Source organism: Petaurus breviceps, unplaced genomic scaffold (genome assembly GCF_028583685.1).
Source record: "Petaurus breviceps papuanus isolate PSGF00001 unplaced genomic scaffold, PetGlider_PUasm1.0 90804, whole genome shotgun sequence".
Lineage (NCBI taxonomy): Eukaryota > Metazoa > Chordata > Mammalia > Diprotodontia > Petauridae > Petaurus > Petaurus breviceps.
Genome location: NW_027187348.1, coordinates 20,153,153 through 20,172,135, shown reverse-complemented (window position 1 = coordinate 20,172,135; position 18,983 = coordinate 20,153,153). Strand labels below are relative to the sequence as shown.

Sequence of the window (18,983 nt, the reverse complement as noted above, 5' to 3'; positions counted from 1 at the left end):
TAGCTTTATAGCCCTGGATAAGTCATATCCTCTCTCAGGCTCAGTTTCCTCATCTGTAAAATGGGAATTATAATAATAATGCCTATCTTACAGGATTGCTATGAGGATCAAATGAGATAATAAATATTTGTAAAGTGCTTTTGCATGCCTTAAAGCACTATATAAATGCTTTTAATTATTTTATTTTTGTTTAAAAATAAAATATTTTTATTATGTCTAGATATTTTTTATGTCCTTTCAGATTTAAACATGTAAGTACTTTTGAAACAAGCAAGCACAAAAAATAGTGTGGACAGAATTAGAGTCAGAAAGATAAGTATTCAAGTCCTGCTTTTAAAAATATACTAATAGTGTGACCCCGAATTTGCTTATGTGGGTAACTACACTTATTCCTTCCCCATTGCTGTTTTGATATATCATGGGTCAGCATAAGAACTTAAATGGAAATTTGGGGGGGAGTTTTGCGGAAACTACAGACAACTTACAAAGGCCAGCAGGTAAAAAGCTTATAAACTCAGAAAGACACAAAATCTATGTACACTATTGTATAATGTCAACCTAGATTTTATAGTAAGGTACTGTAAACACCCCATAAAAAAAAGAAAAAATTTGAACTTCTCTGGTACAAAGGGAAGGCTAAAAATATTTTAAACAGATTTATGAGATTGTGGGGGGTGCTGTACCCCTAACCCCCATGATGTGGAAGGGAAACTTGTATAAATATGGTGATACCTTGAACAGAAATAGGGAAGTTGGGAGGAGCCACAGATTTGGTGGGTGGAGAAGATTTTGAATTTCCTTTTGTGTATATTGAATAATTCTGCCTTTTTCCATCTGTTATCTACTACCATTTTACTATATGTTGGAAACAGTGGGATCATCTCTTTCTGTCTCTATTCAGCCTTCATATATCTTGTTGCCCAGAACCTACAGCTAAAAAGTACCTTTATTTTTCCTTTGGGCTTTGGCATTTTTTTTGCTAGGTCCATTTCATTCTGGACCCTGGCCTTCTTGGTACTATTATCTTTTATTATGTTATTTTAAAAAGTAGACTGTGCCAATTTTTAAAAATCACCAGAGAGCTTCCTTTGTAGCCATATTATATATTTTTTTCTAGCTGCCTTCTTGCTTTCTTCCTCTTGGGGATGATTCATAGTAGTAGAGAATTTCAACTTTTAGCCCCTCCCATCCTTCTTGAGCCCCTTTTGTTCACACTCGAATCATGGACTTTTATTTATCTTTTCTCTGGTTTTTATTTTATTTATTTTTTGGGGTGTGTGTGAAATCTTTTATGACATCTGGCTGTGCTCAGGATTCCTTTTCTTCACTTAGATCAACTCCAGGATGACATGGTTACTTTGATACAGTGTTCTGGTCACTTCTATACAACATACTTCCTTGTTCATTATACCTAGTCTTAGTTAAATAAAGTGATTTTTTAAAATCGCTCTTTCTCCTCCCTGCCTTCCTCCCACACCTTCCAACCCTCCACCCTAGGGGCTTGGGCTTCTGACATGAATTGTTTCTAACATTTTGACTAGGCAAACATAATGATCTCTAATATATCAGGGAAACTAGTTTGTGTAATAACTTCAAGCAAGAAGACCAATGTAACATATACAGTGCATATCAATAGAACAGTTTCCTTGTCTTTAGATGAGCTATAGTGGAATCCTTTGTGCCTGCCTCTATAGACTCTAGGTTAAAGTGACCTTTCATACTGATCCTGGGTCAAAGATGCTTGTCACTTTTATTTTGAATTAGTCTTACTCAGCCTAGCCCGGGTGGGGAACCTTTGGCCCAAGGCCACATGTGGCCTTTGAAAGGGCTGCACTTGAGGACATAAAGGGCCACATGTGGGCCTAGAGGCCATAGGTTCCCCACCCCTGCCCTATTGTCTAGCTAATCTTCCTTCCTTCCTTTGGAATGTTCGCAAATTGGGCAGTACTTTGAGTGGTTGCCTGATTCACAGAACCCACCTACCTGCTTATCCTTTCCTAACTGTTTTCATGGCTGTTCATTTTGAAGACAATAAGGTAGGACTTGCCCAAGAATGTTTTATCATAGTTTTCTTTAATTAGTATTATTAGATTCTAAAGTTGAAGATAATCTAAAATTTGTGTCCTGTTGAAATAGAAACACACACACAGATGAAATGAAACAGAACTTTGGGATTACATTTTGGAAGATGAAAACATAAAAGAGATAAAGCAGTAATGTAACAGGAAGAGTATTAAGTACTTTTAGAGAGGAAATCCACTCTTTTTCTAAGATGTTAAATTCCAGATAAAAGGTACCACCGACATTTTGCTTTCTTTTGGAAATGAAGTCTCACTTTCCTGTGGTACTTAGGTTCTTTCAAGTGAGTTGAAGTACTAAAAATGTCACATTGTGTAATTGGTGCCAAACAATGCAATATCTTTCAGCAAACCCTTTACCCAGAATCATGTCCTTTTTTAACTAAAAGAGACTTTAGAGATCAACTTAGCATGGGAGAATGGTTTAATACATGCTTGCTAACTGACAGCCTTCCACTTCCTCCTGGATCCCTTAGCTCTGATAGACCAGTTTTTGCCTTATCTTACTGGGGCCCAGGTTTCCACCCCATGGCAATATTCTTTCAACTCTATCACACTCCTCCTTAAGGCACATTGAATAAGTAATAATTTATTCATATGTGAAAACAGATGGAAGATTTACTTTCAAGCCCAGCTCTATGAGGCATATGTGTATGGATGTATGCATGTATGTATTTGTATGTTATATCACTCTAGTATTCAAGGGTAAACTCCATGAGGAAAGTGACTTTTTTTGTTTTATCTTTGTATCTACTTATAGTAAATAAAGATTTAGCTTTCTAGGCATGTCTAATGATTTAATAATCTGTTCTAGAATTTTACAATGGGGCATCAAGGTGGCACAGTGGATAGTATGCTGGGCCCAGAGTCAGGAAGACTCATCTTCCTGGGTTCAAATCTGTCCTCATACATTTCTTGACAATGTGACCCTAGACAAGTCATGTCACCCTGTTTGCCTCAGTTTCCTTATCTGTAAAATGAAGTTGAGAAGGAAATAGCAAACCATTCCAGTATCTTTTCCAAGAAAATTTCAAATGGGGTCAGGAAGAGTTAGATATGACCAAAACAACTTTGTATCTCCAGTGTCTTAACACAGTGACATATGCTTAACAAATACTTATTGGGTTGGGCAGCATCTGTTCTTAAATGTGGAACATTGCCTTCACCCTTGTGCCTGGGTCACTTTCTGTTGATGATCCAGGAATTTGGAGAGGGCCATGATGATGTCTTCTAGGCCACAACAACTTTGTTCAGTGCTGTGCCCCTGCTGTATATAATAAAAGCAATCAACTCCTCATGCTTCAGGGAAAAGGCCAAGTGTTTCCAGGCACTACACTCAACAAATGTCTACACCAGTACAAATAGTTTGTAAAGAGTCATTCAGGTAGAGAGAGGGAGAAAGGAAGGGAGAGGAGGAAATAGAGAGAGATGAGTGGGGGGAAAGAGGGAAAGGAGAGAGAGAAAGAGGAGAGAGAGGGAGGGAGGGAAGGAGAAGGGGAAAGAGAGAGCGAGAGAATGAGAATGCACAAACACAGTGAGCAGTGCAGAGAAATAAATGAATACAAGGACACTTCCCAAGGACAGCAGAATAACTTGCCTAATTTTTGAAATTAAGAAAATATTATTGGGGTGGCTAGGTGGCACAGTGAATAGAGCACCAGCCCCGGAGTCAGGAGGACCTGAGTTCAAATTCGGCCTCAGACACTTGACATACTTACTAACTGTGTGACTTTGGGCAAGTCACTTAACCCCAATTGCCCTCCAGAAAGCAAAAGAAAATATTGTTAATTGGTTTAGAGTTTTACAGTCACTTGCAGTGTCTAGGAACTCCACATGGACCCTTCCACATGAGTTCTGTAGTGCTGAACTCATTAAGACATTTTGGCTCCAAACCTTCAGTGACCTTGTGCTGCTCATTTGAGATGGTCCCCTTGCTCTGTTGTAGTAAAAAGATGATGTGTTGAGTTTGCTGAAGCCCATACATGGACTGGCATTGCACAGAAGCTGAAAATAACCAAATCGAATGAAGAGTGGCCAAGCAAAAGGCCAGAAGAAAATGGACTGCTTTGCTTCATTTTCTGAAAGGTCAAATTAGAGAGGCAGGCTGCTGGCCAGGAGGAGAGGACCTCTGTTCAAATCCCACCTTTGACTCTTCTTATCTGTGTGAGCATGGTTGGGTCATTTTAACCTCTCGGAGCCTCAGTTTCCCCAGGGATAATAATACTTATGGCCATGACCTTTCAGGGTTGTTGTGAGGATCAGGTGAAAGAAAATGATGTTCAAATGTGAAAGTGCTGTATAAAGGTCAGATGTTATTTTGTTCCAGAATAACCATGAGAAGACCTTCAGCACATTTTTTTTTTTGCCAGTCTTTATGTCTTCAGGACTTCACATAGTATCTGGCCTATAGCAAGTGCTTTTGAAGAATTTATGTTCAAACAAGGGTCAGAAAAAGTCAAAACTTCTTATAAGCTTTTTATAATGCTTTGATCAACTTAGGATCTGCTCGATTAAAGCTTTGTCTGCTTTGATGTCTTAGCAACTGAGATGCTTGTCCTCACTCATCCATCCCCAGCATATTTTGTTGTTGTGTGTGCATTTGCTCTCTTCCATGTGACTCTTGTCTCTGTCTGCCATGATCTTAACCCATTAAGTAAGTGAACATTTTGCTAAAACTTGGTTGGGGGGGAAATCCTGTTCCAAATGCTGATGCAGTTTTTCATCACAGGATGATATATTCATTGGGTGCAAAAAAAAAAATCTCTTGTTCTCAAAAGAATGTAAAGATTATATACTATACCATTCTATCGACACCCTTCTAGGAAGCATATGTATAAGGTGCTGATGAAAATGTGGCTTAACCTGATGCAGTCTAAGATTCTCTCTTTTGCATTATTATGTCCAAAATTATTTTTTAGGTTGTAAAGTACCTTATAGAAGTGTGTACCTTGTAGGTTTTTCATTGGTGTTAAGGAACTCCTGAGGGCAGGGAGCTGCTTCTACCAGTGTAGATCAGCAGCTGCCTAATTTCTGAAATTTAAAGAATTCTGCATTTTAGAGATTTTCCTAGAGTTCTGAGAGTCAGTATGTCCCAGGGTGGCGAGCTGTGGGGTCTTGAACCTGGATCAGCATAGCTCTGGGGATCATTGACTCATAACCATAGAGCTGGGACTGCAGCGACCATGTAGTTTAGTCTCTTAGTTTTATAGATGAGGAAACTGAGGTTTATAGGGTTAAATGACTCGCCCAAGTTTATATAGTTTGTAACTGTCAGGGGTTGGGTTTGAATTCAAGTCATCTTGAATTCAAGGCTGGCTTACTGTGTCATAGTGTCTTTCATGTTCATAGATGAAGAGAAATAGTATGGCATTATGAATGGCATGTTCACCTTGGAGTATTGGAGTTTTAGAGTGAGAAGGAAACTTAGAGGCTTTAAGAGACTCCTTCATTTTACCAATGAGGAAACTGAGGCTCAGGGAGATCCAGGGTCACATAGCTTGTAAATTTCTGAGGGTGAGATTTGAATGGACTCCAGGGTCTTCCCCAAGCCCAGTACTCTCTCCAGTAGGCCATAATTCATATTCTGCCTCTGAAATGTGGTCATGGATACTTAAACCTCTATTAGCCTGAACCAGTTCCCTAAGATTTTCTACCAAGTCATAGATGGTTGTGATATGGTTTGATGAAGGGAGTTTCCATACCCATACAATCAGAGATCCTTGCCATTGCTGTATTGATGCATATATGTACATAAATATAAATGATTTTTTTGGGGAGGGTGTTGGAGAGGACAATCTTTTTAAATCCTGTTAAATTGTTAAAAAACATTCATTTTAAATTCCATTTAGTTTTAAAAAATACTAACATTCCTTCTCAAATGAGTGAAAGGTTTTTTAGATTATGATTGTTAACAAGAAGAATTATCTGGTGCTTAAATGGAGTGTTTTCTTGTTATTACAGAGTATACATGGACATGAGCTACAGCGGAGATTTGTGATCTTGTCAGTGTGTGGGATATCCCAGGAGAGCCACACATAGGAATCACATTGTTGTTGTCATCATATGTCCTTTGTGCTAGAAGAGGACCAAAATGACCTCATGATGTTAGGGTCAAATCGGGGGCAGGAAACATAGATCTAGAGCTAGGAGGAATCTCAGAGGCCGTCTAGTCCAGTCCTCTTGTTTTATAGGTGAGGAATCTGAGGTTAAGCCACTTGCAAGGGTCTTATGTAGCTTTTGTTTTGGTTCAGTCGTTTTTTCAGTCTGAAGCACCCAGCCCAATAAATACTCAGTAAGTGCAGTTTGTTGTTGCAGTCGTCCGACCTTTGTGACCCCATTTGGGGTTTCTTGGCAAAGATAACTAGAGTAGTTCACCATTTCCTTCTCCAGCTCATTTTACAAGATGAGGAAACTGAGGCAAATAGGGCTAAGTGACTTGCACGGGGTCACACAGCTAGTAAGTGTCAGAAGCCAGATTTGAACTCAGGAAGATGAATCTTCCTGACTCCAGGCCTGGACCTCTATCCACTGCACCACTACCCATTACACAGCTTAGTGATGGGGTGCTTGGAATCTATATTTGTAATATCAGTCTGTAACATCAGTTTGTAAAAACAGTCTGTAAAATCACATTCCCCTCCCAGCCATAGAGCATTAACTCTGCCCCTTCCCCCTGCCAGCACTCTGCCCAGCAACAATTCATAAGTGTTTACTTCTGCTTGGAACAATAACAACCTATACCTATGAATCCTTCACTAAACCATCTATAAACCTTTTAGCTTAGGCAAATGTTATCTCCTCCTAGTATAGTGGCCAGCTGCACCTATGAATCCTTCAGTGCACTATCTATAGGTTAACTCCTCAGTCAATTATACACATACTGAGTCTCCATTAGCCTCGGTTCCCAACATCCATCTTGTCAGACATGACACTGATGGGTGGCAGACTGGGCATTTCTCAGTCAGCCCCGATGGCTAGCTGACTTAGTGATGTTTCAAGCCTAAAACCACACCTCCAGGCAGCCCTGCCTTGGGCTATTTCCCAGTGAATTATGGGCAATATGCCTGTGCAGTTGATATTAAAAGTGCATGTTTCTTTAAGCACTGACCACTCCTTAACTACTCCCTTACTCACCTAGTTAGCATAGTTGACATTTGATTTACTGTCCTGACTCCTTAAAAACTATACCTGACTTCTTTAAGTTTGTAGGTTCCCTAAGAACCCTTGCCCACTGTAAAGCAAAACAATAAACTTTTACAATCCTGACTCAAAAGATTGCTTGGGCCTAGTGAGTTCATTCTAGACTGCCCACTCAGGGACTCAGGTCTTTGGAGTCCCTAAAACACCTATCACCCCCTCATCATTTGGAAGCCTCAAAGACCACCTTTGAACCAAGGTCTTTCTAGATTCAAGCTCAGAACTTTGTCTACTACTCTATGCCTCCTTCTATTATAAATAATAAAATATTATAAAATATTTAAGTTTTTGTTGTAAATTATCCTTAAAATTCCTAACAATGTGTTGGGCTTTTACAAGGATGCTGAAGAGTTATAGGTATACAAGGTCATGCATTTGGCTGGTGCCTGACAGCTGTTGAAATTATCTGAGAACTAGGCTTTCAGATATAAAAGAATCAATAGCCATATTCGGTTCTTGTGCTCAGTTCATTGGATCTCAGATTGAGAACTCAAGAGGGAGCTCCTCCAGCCTTTTCACTTTATTGATGAGAAAACAGAGGCCTAGAGAATTAGTTTGTTTAAGAGCACACAGAGTAGATGACAGAGCAGAAATCGAAACCCTTGCCCTCTTGACTCTAAAGCCCATGCTTTTTCCATTTTTTGGTCATTAATAAAATGATTATGTAAAGATTTGATTTGGATAAAGTCTTAAGTATTTGGATACTGCTCCAAATTTATCTGAACTTTGGCGCAAATGGACAGAAAGGAAATTGAGCAGAAAACCTCCAGAGATTACTATTATTTCCTGTTTTCAGAAGGACTCAACACTGAGAACAGACTGTAAAAAATTATGTTCACCAGACATTCTTGGATCTCAAAATGCTGCCTTACTGGTTTGTTCATCTTTCTAAAGTAGAGACCGTCTGTTGGACTTGAGTTTTGAAGATCAGGTATCACACTGAAAAAAAAATAGTTTCATGAGTTGACATTTTTGGTCAACAAGCCCTTATTTGGAGAAAATTACCCTTAAGCCCTGCTTCCAAAAATGAATCGCTAAAAACAGCTCCAGAATCTTTGCCTGAAGATATGTACCAACCTGCACCCAAGAACTTCTGAACTGAAACTTTAAAATGAGTGCCTTAGAAATACTATAGTTTTTTAAAATTTATCTTGTCATTGGATCATATAAACAGATTTCGAAGGAAAATAGTGATCATGTTTTATTTCTTCCATTTGAAATAACCTTTTTTTGAGTACTTCCTAATTAATGTTTGCCTAAGAGTCCCACATGATCTTCATTGTAAGATACTGCTTTTTCAAGGGCAGCCACTATTATATTCTATAAGATTGTATTCCATTGAACCTACAGATTAACCTTGGATTGGCTAGAAGATGTTAGCATAGGGATCAATTGCTGTTCAAGGTCGCCTGCCAAACCTTCATTTATTCACTTCCCGGCTGGTAGAAACCAGAGGCTGTAGTTGCCCTAGGAAGCTATTGGGTGTGGCTGGCCAAGTCCTGGCCTCCTCTGACCCCAGCCTGGTGCAGGTCCCCATCACCTCAGGCCCAGATTACTGCAGTAGCTTGTTGCTGGGTCTGCCTGCCTCCAATCTCTCCACTCCAGTCCATTTAGTTACTGAGTGATTTTCCTAAAATGAAGCCTAGGTATACCCATGTCACTTAGATACTCAGTAAACTCTTGTGGCTCTCTGTCCTCTCCAGGATCAAATACAAAATCTTCTGTTCTGCATTCAGAGGCTTTCATAACCTAGATCCCTCCGACTTACTCAGTTATTTTACACTTTCCCCCCAAGACACTCACTCTTTGATCCAGCAACATTGCCCTCCTTGGCTCTTCCACAAACAAGATACTCCATCTCTCGTCTTTAGCTATTACTTTAGTTATTACTCATCCATCGCCCTCCATGTCTGGAATGTTCTCATTCAATTTCACCATTGTTTACTCATCTAATTGTGCTCTGACTCTTTGTGACCCCATTAGGGTTTTCTTGATAAAGATGGTAGAGTGACTAGTCATATCCTTCTCCACATCATTTTACAGATGGTTAAACTGAGGTAAACAGGGTTAAGTGACTTGGCCAGGGTCACATAGCCAGTAAGTGTCTGAGACTGTATTTAAACTCGGATCTTCCTGACTCCATTCCTTTAAGTCCCAACTTCAGTCCTGTCTTTTACAGGCAGCCTTTCTTCTTAATTCTAATATCTTCCCTCTAAGTTAGTTCTTGTATTATAGCTTATTCACATATATTCTTTGCATATTGTCTCCTCCATTAAATTATAACCTTTTGCCTTTTTTTGTGTCCTGAATGCTTAGCACAATGCCTGGTACATAGTAGTTAGTCACTTAATAATTGTTTATTGATAGATATACACATGTATTTATATATATGTATATACACTTGTATACATATATACTTACATATCTATATATGCATGCATATACATATATATATATATACATATAAACACACCTGAGAATTATTATAGAAGCTTAGCAAGAATAATGTTTTGGATAAGTAGGATATATATTACCAAAAGCAGTTTGGAGCATCATACAGATACAAGAAGAATGTACCCAAACCAGACTGCTTCCTTCACAATTTTTTGGGGTCCATCCCTGGACGTATCTTTGTTAATTATCCACTGTAGTACATTCTAGCTCTTTTTAGATGTGTGCACTGGGGTAAAGGTCTCTGGGACCATTGTGCATGAGAGATTTTGTGTATCCTCAGTAATTAAAACCATGTTGGCATGAGGTTTTGATAAATATGGCAAGTTATTAAGCATTTGCTGTGTGCAAGGCAGTGAGGGAGAAAAAGGCTCTTTGCTTTTTTATTTGTTTTTAAATGACACACTATGTGTTCATGGGAGACTAGCATTCTTCTTAGGGAAGGGAATGGTTATGAAATTTAGACAACTAAGTATAATATGTAGCTGAGTATAATGGGGACCAAAGTGGGATCCAGACAAAATTCCTAAGGAAAATTTGAAGAGGTCGAGAAATGTAATTCTCAGATAGAATTGAGAGCCTGTTTTAGAGCTTCAGCCACTTACATGTGATATAGTTTATGTATTCTTTGCCCACAGTTCATATAGTAAGATTTAAAAACCTTCAGTTGATCTTACAATAACATTTGTGGAACATTTTAGTTTATAGAGTACTTTATACTTGCTGTTCTGTCCAGTTCATTAGAATATGCCTGTTGGATCTAGCATGTTAATAGAAAGTTTAATTGATGCTGACTTGCGGCTGTAATCATTACATTTTAGCATTTAAGTATGTAGCATTTGCTGAATTATAGCCTGATTTGTTACCTGTTTCATTGCCCAGCTTAGGTATAAATCATAGGAAATGAGTGGTTAGGTCACTTTAATTTGAAGAGTGAATATTTGCTTCTGGCAGAGCTGTACAACCATGAATAATCAGCAATATTTCACTAATTCAAGTTGATTTGAGGAGTTCTGGTGCATATGGCTAGAGACTAATTTTGAAGAAATGGTATTTTAGACCTTTTAAGTGTATGTAGCAGCAAGAATAAGGTTTCCTAAACTGTGGGCATGACTGTGTTATGAAGGCTACTTTAATGAGTGTTTTAAGGACAATTTTAATTAGACTACTGATTACAACTAAACATAGAATCTTAATGTCCTTTTTCTTAAATATCCCTCCAGTACATCCTACCCTTTTTCTTGCAGAAGTGGAGATCCATGGGTGTGGAACATTGCATGTAACATCAGATTTTTTAATGTGTGGATTGGTTTTGCTACTGTCTCCCCTCCCCACTTTTATTCCTCATTTTAAAAATAGATCTTTGTCATAAGAGATAACTCTCAGAGAGAGGTGGTAGAGGAACAAATGTTGATGATGTAAAAACAAAACATATCAATAAAATTTTATGGTAAAAAAAGTATTTCTTAGATCTTTATGTTAGTAATTTGCTTAGCATAAAGGTCACAGAAGAAATTTTTTTAGTATCCATTTTTTTTCATAATGTAGAGTTGAACTTAGTTTAATTGAGGTCCAAATTAATAAAGATTTACTTTAGCTGAAAATTTAAATTTTAAAAAGCTTTTTAGAAAAGACACCGAGAATATGCTACATTTTAAAATGAATAGGCTTATGCCTTCTCCCCCCCCTGCCCCCCCAAAAAAACCCAAACTTTTAATGTTAGCACCACCTCTTAAGGATTTTCTAGATTTCTGTTTATCTCACTATGGTGGCTTGTTTCTCATCTACAGAAGCCAGCAAACTTGTGATGTCCTATGTTGCTGCAGTTTGTGGAAAAGGAGCCGAAGTCAACCAGGTCAAAGAACAGCTTTTACAGTCGAATCCAGTACTAGAAGGTATGGTTTTCCTATATTTGCATATATTAGGCCTGTTTCCTTCAGATGTCAGTGTAGTCCTTATGGTTGAGTTCATTTTAAGAACATTTCAAACACCTGGCACTTGGGAAGCAAAAGGAATGAAGTAAGAGAATTTGGACCAAATCCTGCAGAGTAAATAAGGCCTAGTCTGGGTACTTTTGAGTTGTGCACTTGCAGAGTGCAGGAAAAAGTTTTTTTAAGCAGGAGAAACTTGCCCACTATTAAGTGATTATTTGTATTTCATTTTCAAGGTTAACCATATAACTTAAATTTTTTTCCACCAAAAGAAAAAAAATGTCCAAACTCCAAAATCTGGCTGACATTTGTGACTTAGATTTGCTAACTAAGAAGAATCCAGCAGGGAAGAACAACATTGCTACAATTCAATTATGCACCAATTAAGAATTAAGAATTCTTGATATATGAAGAGCAAATTGAGGTAGCCCCTTCCCTCAAAGAACTTGCATCTTACAGAGCAAAATGCAGCAGAATTAAGGTAGGAGCTTGTTAGCTAGCTAGCCGAGTTGTTAATGAGACCCAGGTTTTAAATAGGAACATTCTGAAGGTAAGCTTAATTTGTTCTCCTTGGCCACAGATGTCATCCCTAAACTTGAAAATGCCTCTCATAATTGTATGTTCTTGAAGTCAGAAGTTAGTACCCTCAGTCTCACAGGGAACCAAGCAGGAGTGAGGTCAGCACAAATCCGTTACCACTATTGGAAAAGTATGTCAGATCATATGATTCAGGTCACTATTGTTTCCTTTTGTTCTTGAGGATGACTGAGGTAGTCTGTATAGTCTTTGAGGGCAATCAGTAGACACAATCTTAATGCCGTTGCTAACTCATTGAGTAGATGGGATAGCTTCTCTGTGCTTGGGTTTACCAAATTTATAAAAAGATGAGATACCTTCTTTAGCGCCAGTGCAATATTCACAGCACCTATGGAGGCTATAAATATGCCTGTGTAATTCTGAACCACAAAACATAACAGACTCTCCACATGGAAGACAGAACCAAAACATTTATTCAAACACCAGAAAGCCAAATCCATCATAGCAACAAAGAAATCTACATAAAATAACAATGCAGAGGGCACCGCCAGCCCCAAGCCTGCCCACTGCTAGGGCCTTCCCACAACTGAACACTCACAGCTAGCTGGCTGCTTCCTCTCTCTCCCTCAGCTCTAACTACTCTGACCAACTTCCTCTGGGCTCTGCTCCATTCTTCTTGCTCCACCTATTCAGCAAGCTCCTCCCACCGCAGACTCATGTGACTCAGGCTTCCATGTGACTCAAGCAGGTCATGTGGGCCTATTATTATATAGAAAAGATCTTCCCATTAAGCAAAAATATGTTAACAATGCACCTCCCCTCCCCCCTGGGAAATAATAAGCTTAAAAATATGTTGAGGCTTTCATAAGAATATTGCTGAAGAGTCTTAGGTGTTCTTACTGCGCTTCTTTCTTTTTCTTTGGAAGCTTCTATTACTTACCATATCTGAAGCCCATGTAGAGAACTCTTGGTGTGGAAACTCCCTTCACTCATGTAGATTACTAATTCATAGACTCATAGAAAAGGAGCTGGATGAGACCTCAGAGACTATATTGTGCAGTCCTCAAATTGCAGATGCAGAGACTGAGGCTAAGGGAGGTAAATACATAATTTGTCCAAGGTCACGCAGGTAGTAAGTAAAACCAAGTTTTAGAAGTGAACCAGACTCCCTCTTTATTTGCAAGATAGCCTTAAAAAGTTGCCTGTGGATAAAATGACTAATATGGAAATATTTTACATGATTGTGCATGTATAACCTATATCAGATTGCTTAACCATCTCAGGGAAGAGAGGGAATGGGGGATAGAATTTGGAACTTAAAAAAAAAAGAATGTTAAATATTGGTTTTAGATGTAATTTGGGGAAAAATAAAATATTATTTGAACAAATGAATATATACTATTAAAAAAAACATTGCTCATGGGCACTGAGAGGTTAAGTTTTTTGTCCATTATTACACAGTGTGTGTCACATGGACCACTTGAACCCAGGTATTCTTGACTTCAGGGCTATGCTGCTGTGGATGGAATGCCAGATCTTTTATGATTTATCATTCCATTCTTTGGATTTTTCAATTATTGACTTTTCTGTTCCTGCTGAATCATAGTCTCTTGACTTAATATTTTGTGCAAGGTATGTGCTGTGTATCTCCATGGGCTTGTTTTAAGTGTGCCCCAAAGTAGGGGCATTGTATGGTCCTCTGATCTTCCTTTGTGTTTAGAATCCATCCCTTTTTTCATTGGTATTTGAAACTAGACTCGAACCCAGGAAATGAGAGAAATGTACTCTGGTGGGCATGTGTTCTCTTTTAAGGGAATGCTCATTGCTTTGTAACTAGAGCAGCTACTGTAAATGAACAGGGAAAACAATGAACTTAGAAAAACAATTGAGGAATGTGTTTCAAGCATTTTAGAATAGAGTGCTTGTGTTTGAGTCAGTGCTTCACAATGAAAAGCTTCAGTGTTTAGATCTGTGCTTAATAATATGTAGCTCAGATTCACTAGATGAAAAGATGATTTATGGCTCACAAACGGCACCCTGAATAAAGTTGTTTTTTTTTTTTTTTAATAGTTCTTTGACTCGTCCCTGACCTTCTCTTCAACAAATTGCCCTTTTTTTGGTATCAGCTTCTCAAGTTAGATCTAAAACTCCGACGATCTCTTGATTAGGGAGATATGTATATTCCCACCCACTGAAGTTTGAGCCTTATGAGAAATACCGAAAATGTTAGGTTTCTCTTGTCAAGCAAGTCAGAGCTGACTTATCAGCACTGCATTTATGAAAATCATTAGCCTGCTGGGTGGGTGACTCGACTCCTACCTTCCTCATCAAGCATGGTTTTTAAATAGGATTTCTCCTCTTCTTTCCACACCAAGCACTATATTACGGTTGATTTTTAGTTCAAATATGAAATTGTTTGCTGGGTAATGTTATTCTAAACCCTGAACTGAATTTTATCCTCCAAAAACTATCTGGGTCTGCCTTGTTCGTTTTGCTTATTTCAGATAAAATGGAAACATTTTTAAGCAAAATAAAGAAGCCAACCAAAGTAAAACCTTGCCCTCATCGGTTTAGATACTTTATACACAAGCGTCACTCTCCTCTCCAGACATACCTTTTGGACCTTTGATTGGTTGTTTGACTTCAGAATGGTAGCTAAGTCTTTGTTAGCTCTCAGCTGGGCCCAAAGTACCCAACTTCGAGCATGAATTCCTTTGCTGCTTTTCTAAGTGAAGGAAAAGAAGTCGCATTTATCACATATAGAGTAATGGTCTTGGTGTTCAGAAGATCTGGATTCAAGTCCTGGCTCTGACACCTACTAACTGTGTGGGAAAGTCATTTAACCACTTCAGCATCCCCCTGCCCCAACTCTCTTAAGACTATGGATTGCAGATCAGACACTGAAATGGTTAGAATTTCTTTGGTGGAAGTCCCCTATGTCTATGAAGTCTCAGGTCCAGACATACAAATAAAACAAGCACTATAAAAACTAACCAAATGTGAAACTGTTAAATTGGTTTGATGCTTACATTACTTGTTCTTTGTAAGTAAGGATTGTTTCATTATTTTTATCAGTACCTAGTACATTTAGGGTTAGACTTGGAAGGTTAGGGCCATGGTTCAGGTTAGAGTCTGAATCAGAGACCCGTTTAGGAATAGAGCTAGAGTCACAGGCGGGATTGGAGACGAATTTAGGTTTAGAGGGGGCTAGAGTAGGAGGCGGAGGCAGAGTTCAAGGCAGTTAGGGTTAGAGTCCAAATTGGAGACACCCATTTAGGGCTAGGATGAGGATCCAAGGCAGAATTGGAGAGTTAGGGTTGGGGTTTAGGGTTAGGGCTAGAGTCCCAGGGTTAGGGCTAGGGCTAGAGACCCAGGGTAAGGCTAGGGCTAGAGTCCCAGGGTTAGGGCTAGGGCTAGAGACCCAAGGTTAGGGTTAGGGCTAGAGTCCCAGGGTTAGGGCTAGGGCTAGAGTCCCAGGGTTAGGGCTAGGGCTAGAGTCCCAGGGTTAGGGCTAGAGTCTGAGACAGTATTAGAAGCAGTGTTAGGTTTAGAGTGGGAGGCAGACTAGGAGGATTAGAAGACCTGGGTTGTCGTTAGAGAGGAAGGTGAAGGCAGAGGCAGTCAGTTTGAGGAATTAGCGTTAGAGTTAGGGATAGAGCCAGGAGGTAGCGAGGCTGTCAGGGTTAGAGTGCAGTTAGGGTTAGGGTAGAACCAGTATGCTATTAGGGTTAGGGTTACAGTTAGGAAGCTGTTAGGGTTAGGGTTAGAAGCAGTAGGGTTCGAGTTTGGGTTAGGGCTCAGTTAGCGTTAGGGTTAGGGTTAGAGGTGGTAGGCATTTCGAGTTAGAGTCGATAGGCACATTTAGGATTAGAGGCAGGAGACCTATATTTAGGGTTAGGGTTAGGCTAAGCTTTAGCCTTATGCTTAGTGTTGGAGACATTTTGCCTTAGTATTGTAGCTTTTTCGCCATGGTTAGTGTTAGAGTTAGATTTGGGGGTCCATTTAGGGTTAGGGCTAGAGTAAGATACTGGATTTGAGGCTCCTTTTGGAGGTAGAATTGGGTTTAGTGTTATGTTTGGAGATATTTAGAGTTGGAAGCAGAGGTGGAGTTTGAGGGTCTTTTAGACTTAGGGTCAGGAGAGGAGGTGGCTTCAGAGGGTTGGAGGAGGTTTGTTAGAGTGGGAGGCGCATTCAGGGTTGTAGTTGGAGGCCTTTAGGCTCATGGTTAGAGTTAGAGTAGCAAGTATTTAGAGTTATGGCTAGAGTTGCAGGCATTGAAAGTTAGAGTCAGAGGCTCCTATTTAGTTTTACAGTCAGAGGTTTAGAGCAAAGGTTATGGTTAAGGTTAGAAGTACCTTTGAATGGTCAGGTTAAGGGTTAGGGTTTGAGACATTTATAGAGTGGGAGGCTGGCAGGTAGGATTAGAGTAGAAGTCAGAGTTGGAGGTGGAAGCGGAGGCATTAAGGGATAAGCATCAGATTAAGTTGGAGGCATTTAGGATTAGAGTTGGTTAGAGTTGGAGATGGGCATTTAGGGTTAGGGTTCTGGTTAGAGTGAGAGCCAGTGTCTCAGCTGGTGACATTTAGATTTAGGGTTAGAGTTAGAGTTGGAGTCGGAGGCCAAGTAGGAGGCATTTAGGGTTATTGTTAGGCTTAGGATTAGGGTCAATAGGGTTAAGGTTAAAGTTAGGGTTAGGGTCAGAGGCATTTAGGGTTAGATTTGGAGGGTTAGGGCCATGGTTAAGGCTAGAGTCTGAATCAGAGACCTTTTAGAATTAGAGGTAGAATTGGAGGCGGGATTGGCAGCTCATTTATAGAAGGCAGAGTTGGAGGCTTAGAGGAGGTGGGTTCGAGCCCAAGGTGGAGGCAGAGTTCGAGGTTAGGTTTAGAGTTGGAGGTATTTAGGATATAATGCATGATAGCCATTTGATTATATATTAAGTATTATTATGATTAGACCATAAACTTTAATAATTTAAACCTGTATTAATACTTCTGGGACACCCTGTTTTAAGGATTTGTTTATTGATAGTATTTAGGAGATGTTTGAGTTTTCTCCAGTGTTTCCCACATATCCTTATGTTCACATTTTTTCTTTCCTTGAATGTAACACACTATAGGACTTGATGCAGGGGTTATATGGTCTCTTTACCATGTCATCCATCACCCATGTGATATTTCCAGGGCAATACTAGAGGGGTAGCCCGGAGATTTCTATTTATGAGGCAATACTGCTTTATTTTCTTCTTCTTGCAACTATTAGAATGAACTTGAGCCAAACAATCACATCTTCCAAAGGAGTTTTGTACCTACTCCAGGAATTTTTATATATTTCATAGGAATAGAAAATAAGATCCTCTTCAGGTCATGTCTATCGTCAGTTGGTTGTCAGTCAACTAGAATTTATCAAGCAGCTTCTCTGTGTCAGCCATTGTGCTAAATGCTAGTGGTGACTTCTGTCCCCAGCTCTGTCCTTGGAGGAATATTATAGTTACCTTCAGTTAAATAGATTGCTTTTTTTTTCCATTAAAAATGCATAAAGTGTTGAGGTCTTTTCTGTAGTCTTTTTGCCTCCACCCAGTGCTACAACCCCATGCTTCCTACTTACATTCACTAATGATGATAAAAAGACCTAGTCACTGAGATTTGACATTACTAAATTGATTAATATCAGAAAAACCTCAGAGTCATGCAATAAATGACATGAAACACAATGAAGTACTACTATGCTCCCTAACCTAGAAATTTGAAGTAATAATGAGACTTGCAAATTTTAGACACTTCATTTAAAACCTTCCAACCTGGATGTTCCCAGGGAAATTTCACGGGGAAAATTAAATCAAATCTCCATTAAAAATGTCATTGCTCAGACTCCTCAGAACATGACTGAGTTTTTAAATAGGATATTTATATTTTGATCTTCCTGCTTCAGTTTTTATCATAGATTGTCAGCATTTTTATTCATGTTAAATTATCTTTTTGTTTCCTATAGCATTTGGAAATGCCAAAACTGTAAGGAATGACAACTCCTCTAGATTTGTAAGTATAATATGTTGTTCATTCACGTTGAAAATAAATGAGATGTTTTATATTGTACTGATGTGTGTGCATATGTGTGTGTGTCTATTTTTAAAATATAAAAAGAGAACTCTATTGAAACACTGGTGATTAGAATGGGAAATGCTCTGATCCCTCTGATATCTTACCTTTTAATCCTTTTTAGAAAGACAGCAAACCACTCTTGTATCACAGTCTCCTTGTTACTGATGGCTGTTACAAAACTTCAAGGGCAGTTTTAACATAATGGCATGTAATAACACCTTTACCTTCACCTGACTGAAACTCAGCCAAGAGTCAACAAGTGAGCCACAAAAACAAACAAAAAAACCCCATCCCCAAACCTCCTACCTAAAATAAAGTAAGTCACATTAGTGTGGCAGTTTAAAATTTACAATGCAATTTTCTGTAAGATAGGAAATACAAATATAATTATTCCCACTTTAGAGAGGAGAAACCTGAGGGGTGAATTGGCTTGCCCTAAGGGTTATAGAACAAAGAGAAATGGCTGACTACACTTTACAAAGTCCAGATAATCATGGTTATATTTCAGGAATTAATTTGTACAAGGACCCAACAGGCCCTCATCCAGCCTATTTCCCCTTCTTGTACACAGTTCTGGGCAACTAGGGGGTGTAGGGCAGCAGTCCTGGAGTCAGGAGGACCTGAGTTCAAATGTGGCTTCAGACACTTAAATAGTTATTTGATCCTGGGCCAGTCACTTTACCCAGTTT

General features: G+C 39.0%; 1 protein-coding gene across 4 annotated transcripts in view; it reads left to right on the top strand.

Moving 5' to 3' along the window:
• MYO1B (myosin IB) overlaps nt 1–18,983 on the top strand; it is a 225,842-nt gene that overhangs the window by 115,851 nt on the left and 91,008 nt on the right. For all 4 annotated transcript variants that reach the window (XM_069070179.1, XM_069070180.1, XM_069070181.1 and 1 more), the window contains exons 5-6: nt 11,516–11,620; nt 18,185–18,231. In XM_069070179.1, the coding sequence (XP_068926280.1) occupies nt 11,516–11,620; nt 18,185–18,231 (152 nt within the window). The remainder of the gene's footprint in view (nt 1–11,515; nt 11,621–18,184; nt 18,232–18,983) is intronic.